The sequence below is a fragment of the Mesitornis unicolor genome, unplaced genomic scaffold, assembly GCF_000695765.1.
Source record: "Mesitornis unicolor isolate BGI_N332 unplaced genomic scaffold, ASM69576v1 scaffold46223, whole genome shotgun sequence".
Classification (NCBI taxonomy): domain Eukaryota; kingdom Metazoa; phylum Chordata; class Aves; order Mesitornithiformes; family Mesitornithidae; genus Mesitornis; species Mesitornis unicolor.
Window position 1 is genome coordinate 10716 of NW_010177553.1, and position 5643 is coordinate 16358.

The 5643-nt window shown below is 49.8% G+C and overlaps 1 protein-coding gene across 1 annotated transcript in view; it reads right to left on the reverse strand.

The window, feature by feature from the left end:
• AICDA (activation-induced cytidine deaminase) overlaps positions 1 to 4820 on the reverse strand; it is a 5253-nt gene extending 433 nt beyond the window's left edge. The window contains exons 1-4 of the mRNA XM_010182123.1: positions 4654 to 4820; positions 1101 to 1248; positions 321 to 591; positions 22 to 137 (exon numbers count right to left, since the gene is read on the reverse strand). Coding sequence (XP_010180425.1) covers positions 22 to 137; positions 321 to 591; positions 1101 to 1248; positions 4654 to 4781 — 663 coding nt within the window. The 5' untranslated portion in view covers positions 4782 to 4820. The remainder of the gene's footprint in view (positions 1 to 21; positions 138 to 320; positions 592 to 1100; positions 1249 to 4653) is intronic.
• Between the last annotated feature and the right edge of the window lie 823 nt (positions 4821 to 5643).

The window sequence follows — 5643 nt, forward strand, 5'->3', positions numbered from 1 at the left end:
AGAAGGAGAATTGGCCCTCACCAGGAGTATTCGCCGAAGTTTCCTGGACAGATGGACAGAGTTTTCATGCAGCCCTTCCCAGGCTTTGAATGTCTTTTCCCTGTTCTCCACAAATGTGTTCCAGCAGTAGAAGTAATCTGTGCAAGGTACAGAGGAATTACAGAGTGCTCAAGACTGCCCCAGAGAGGACACTGATCTCGCCTAGGATAATTAAATCATCACATCCTGCCATCATCTTCTCTGCCTCCTTGTCCTAGCTTCTCCCATCCTCCTGGGTCTCCCTAACCCCTCATAGCTTTCCTCTCACCTGCGCATCTTACCTTTGAAGGTCATGATGGCAATCTGGGCGCCGGCCTTGTGCAGGCGCCTCAGCCCCTCAGGCTCTGCCTTGCGGTCCTCGCAGAAGTAGAGGCGTGCAGTGAAGATGCGGAGGGTCAGGTTGGGGTAGGCACGCAGGAAGTCCGCCACGTGCCGGGCGCAGTCATAGCAGGGGCTCCAGGAGGTGAACCAGGTGATACGATAGCAGCGGCCCGGGTCCAGGTCCCAGGCTGAGATGTAGCGCAGGAAGAGCACCTCCACATGACAGCCCATCTTTGTGAAAGAGGGAGAGGGGCATGGCATGAGGGAAGGAGGGAAGCAGGGTGTAAGAGGATTGAGGAGGGAGGTGTGAGCTGGATGGGGTGTGAGGGGAGAAGAAATAAGATGGGGAGTAGGTCCTAATGTCAGTGCACAGAGGGAGAAGTGGTACCTAAGTGGAAGACTGACTAGAAAAGCACAGGGGTGCACTGATACGTAAGGGTGTGCAACAAGAGATGGGAGATAAGCAGAAAAGTAGGTAGACTGGTAAAGCAGCAGGAAGCATGGACGTCTTGCTGGTAACACACTTTGGGGAGGGTAGCATAAAGTACAGATTTACCTGGAGGTTGCATGCCCAAATAGTATGTACCAGTATGTACCAGTGCAGTGTCCATGCTTGTGGACATATGTCCCAATGCCTGCGTTGCTGTCGCAGCCCTCCTTTCCCTGCTGCCCCAGTCAAACTGGAGCTGAGTGCATCTCAGCATGGATGTAAGAACAGGTTGCCAAGGTGTTCCCCGTACCTTATTGCGCAGGTATCCAAAGTCCAGGGAGCATGATGTGGCACTATCACGGCGCTTCACAACATAGCAGAGGTAGGTTTCACGCCGGCCCTTGGCCCAGCGCAGGTTCTTAAAGTTGTAGAGGAAGAGTTTCCTCTTCATCAGGAGGCTGCAGGAGAAGACAAGAGAGAATTGACATTAGCTTCAGGCTGAAGCCAGCAGTTGGCCATGTCTTTGTTGAAGGCTCAGCACCAAAAATATCCTCCTCATGTCCAGGGCTCTCAGTACGAGAAGAGCATCAATAATTTGCATGCAATGTGTTAGGGAAAGGGTGCAGACGTGACTGTGGGGATGAAGCAAAGGGACCTTGTGAGTGGAAACAGTAAATGAATTAGTAGTGATTAGTCAAACAGCAACTATGGCTGGATAAAGTGTGAAAATATCTGCAAATATCCAAAAGATGGATACCAATGAGCAAGAAGGATAAAGGCATCTGAGAAGACCTGAGAAGATGGGAGAGTCTGGACTTCAGTCATCGAGAAATATTATTTCTGCTGTATGAAAAACCCACTAGAGCAAGGGATATGTCAAATTAGAGCCTATTTAGAGAAGTTTGGACAGGCTTTCTTCCCAGCATTGCCCAAAAGATGAGCATGATTGAAAGTGTGCAGGGCCAGGGGCTTGGTTGCCATACACTAGCTGACAGAATATGTACTGGGGCAGGCATGCTGACACCGCTTCAGACACAGGTACCATTCGCACATGAGAAGGACTTTGAGATTGGCAGGGTCGGGCTCCCACACCCAGGGATCCTGCTGGGGAGAGGCAGCAGGATCATGGGGAGGATAAGGCAGTCACGAGTCGTATCTAACAGCCTCACTGCCAAGTGGAGGTACACAGGCAGCTAAGAACAGCTGTGTTCATTGAGGTGAGATACTCACCTCCCCCGCAGCAATGCAAAACAGAAGTGAATGGGTTAAAAATAATCACATCCTTTGTCACCTTTTCCCTTTGATAGGCTGATGCTCAGCAGGGAAATGGGGTCAGTTTAAGTGAGACTGAGCTGGGCTGCCTGGGAGGGTCTCTGGTGAGGTGAGGGAAAGGGGAATTTGGGTCCGTTAGGAATTTCCTGATTTAAATCTGAGAGTCTAAGCAAGGAAAAGTTTCTGTACAAACACCCTTTATCTGTTTGCCACCATAACGCCTGAGCGCTGCAGGGCACTTTATCTCCAGGTAACATTGGCATCCTCTCTGCTCCTCCAGGAGCTTCTCTCCATTGCGCACCCTCACACCTGGCCATTGCACCTCAGGTGCTCATTCATACAGTCACACACATCCGCCTGTGACCGAGTGCATGTGCTTTGCTCTCCTGTTGCACTCCCTACTGCACCTCACACTGCATCGCCTGAGAGGAACACCCTTCCCGCAAGCACCATTGCTGCCCTGATTGTCCCACAGATAGGCAGGCTGCTTGCACACATCCTCTTTCCTGCCATGTCACCCGCAGCCTGCAGTGCAAAAATACCTGTTCTGCTCACCCCAAAAGAGCAAGCACAAACCACTCTTCATGCACACACGCTCCTAGACAAGTTGATCGCACAGGAGTTGTGGCATGTCTCCTGCTGGGAGAGAGTCCATAGAGAAGATAAGGCTTTGCAGGGTCCTGCACATAGGTAGAGGGCAAAGCATCCCTGTTAAGCATTTTACTCAGCCCAACAATAGCCTCAGGCAGTTCTTGGAGGTCTGTCCTATAAGCACCACCCCGGTTTTTCTTTTCTGGGCTTGCAGGTTGTATCAGGAGTAGAGCACAAAGTGATCCCACTGCATTTCATCACCCCTTTCTCTGGCACTTTGTGTTGGGTGTGCCTTTCCCATACCTACTGCATGTTCTTCATCATCACTTTTGATCTATTTCTTACACTTAGAGCCACCCTACTTCCTACCACCCTATTTCCCTGCCTTTGTACAAACACTTATAAACATGTGTGTATATTCACTAACACACGTGTGCACACAAACACACACGCGCACACATTGGTGTCCTCATGAAACTGCCAACTGCAGGCTTTCCCCTCTCAGATTTGTGTTATTGCAGGGATATTGCAGGGATAGATTACTGTGAAGACTCTTCTTCCCAGTAACAGAGGTGCTGGAAACATAACACCCCTTCTATGTGTGACAGATCCAGTGGTTGTCGCAAGAGAATATCCCAGACAATCACATGGGAAATGAGCAGGTATTATAGGCCAGAGACTTGCAAAGATCTTACCTGGGCTGTGTCACAACAGCAGAAAAGAGAGCAGAGGAACTGTGAAAAGTGCAATCACTTGATGAAGAACCATATAAGCCAGGTAAAAAACAATGGCAACTATGCTGATGTGTCATCAAAACCCCCATGGAAAAATGCTTTTCAACACATCAAAAAGTTGTCAGAAAACAGGCTTTCCCTTTTTTGTGTGAAGTTTTGGACAGAAACATTTGCTTTCAAATGTTTCTGATTCTTCTTCTAGCTGCCCCTTTTCTCACTTCTTCCCATTTTTCTCTATTTAATGGTTTTGTCCCTGTGGAGCAGCATGTGGATGCAAATAAGGGTGAAGAACAAGAAATGACCCCAAAACCCAGAAAAATAAAGTGATGGTCCCTTGGGTTGTTTTTCAGTGTCAGAACAAAGTGAAGACAATTTTATATCACAGAAGCCATTTGTTCGACTCGAAATGTTCACTAACATCAGTTTCTGCTTTTCCTTCCCTCTGGAATTCACTGTCCTGGGGTTTTTTTGCTAGGGAAGATTTCAGAAGGTGGCTGGTACAAGGAGAGAAAGAATGAATGAACAGATGTTGCAGGGAGCAGCTGAGCAGATGTGCAGTTAGATGCAAACTGCTGGATGCACAAGCAACTCTTATATCTATGGCATAACTAAAGGGAAAGCAGGAAGGACACGGGAGCTGTGATTGCGCCCAGGCATTGAAGGGGTAGACTGAACAGAGAGCTTCTCCTCAAATAAAGATTCATGAAGCCAATCCTCAAATCAGAGTGAAGGCCCCTGAGTGTGTGAATGATATGCAATTGTGAAGAGTGATTAGTGATAATTAGCTCATAGAGTAATTGCAGTGCAAGTAGAGGAATCCAATGCTGGAACAGTCTGTGCTTATGAGCACAAGAGTGTGAGAAGCAGAAAGAGAGTAAAGCAGAAATCTGGTGCAAGAGAAAGAACAGGTGGGTAAGGAAAGGAGAGTGGGCAGGGATTGAGGTGCTTAAGTGGCAGATAGCATCTGAATGTTCATCTTTCTGTTATCTTTTTTGTTTCTAGAAAAGAAAAAGAATGAAATGGAACAGAGAACAGTCACGAGAAAGAGAAATGACAGAAAGGGAAAAGAGCAGAGGGTGGCAGACAGTCAAAGGGAAAGAATGACAGAGACATAGAGATACGAGGTGCAAGATCAGGACGGGGCAGGGAGTTAGATTGCTGAGTCAGATGGGGAAAGGGATGGTGAGCACTGAATGGGGAACAGGTTAGTTCTAAGGGAAAGACCATTGTTTCTTATATAAGCAAGAAATGAGGCACTCATTTTACCTGTCCATGACTGCCAGGGTCTCCCTCAGGTGATGGGGTTGCAGAGAGGTTGTCTTGCAGGCTCTGTCTGTGCAGCCCTCTGACTTGATGTACAGAAATGTGGACTGCCCCGTGTGTCCCCTCCCCATTCATCCCTATCTACCCCCTGCCGGGTTTCATCGGGGTGTGGTTGAGGGAGGAGTTAGAGAAGTTTCTGAAGCTGTGGGAGCTGAAGAGCAAAGGGTTGTGATGCAAAGGGGCATCAGTTCTGAAAGATGCTCAGCACTCATTGGTTGTCCCCCCCCCCTTGCACTCCCCATTGGGCCCTCCCTGCCTGCAAAATTATTCTGAATTAATATCAATAACATAATGAGGCAGGAAGCATCGTCTAGTGGTTAGAGAGGGGGCCTGGGATCTTGTGTACCACTAACGTGAATGTGGGCAAAACCACACTACCCCTCTGGGCCCTTGGGTCATGCAGCTGTGCAGTGAAGATGGTGACCCTGCCCTGCTCCACCGGGGAGGGAGCTCTGTGCAGCATCCCATGGCCATCCGGCTGGAAGGAGCTCAGGGAACACCAAATGTTTGGCAGGCTTGGCCCCTCTCCTCCATGTCCGCCTGTAAGGCCTGTCAACACGGGGCAACACCGAAGCTGAAGATGAGAGTGAGAGGGACCCAGCTCTGAAGTGTGAGGGGGAGCACCTGGCCCCTGAACATGGCCATGAGCGCCTGTGCTGCATCAACATGCCAGGAGCGGAGATGAACCCATATCCCAGAGCTGAATGCCAAGGGGCCATGGGGAATGACTCAGGGCCTGATCCTGCTGCTCCAGGCAGCACTGGCAGCAAAGTGGCTGCCAGGACCTGACGGCTGTGCCCAACAGGCATGTGGTTGTAGGCCGTCACGCCCGGGCTCACACTCAGGATGCACACTCTTCGCTCTGCTGCCCAGCCTCTGCTCCACTACGGCCCTGCATCACCTGCCCGGGCACCCATCACCTCTGTGGGGCTG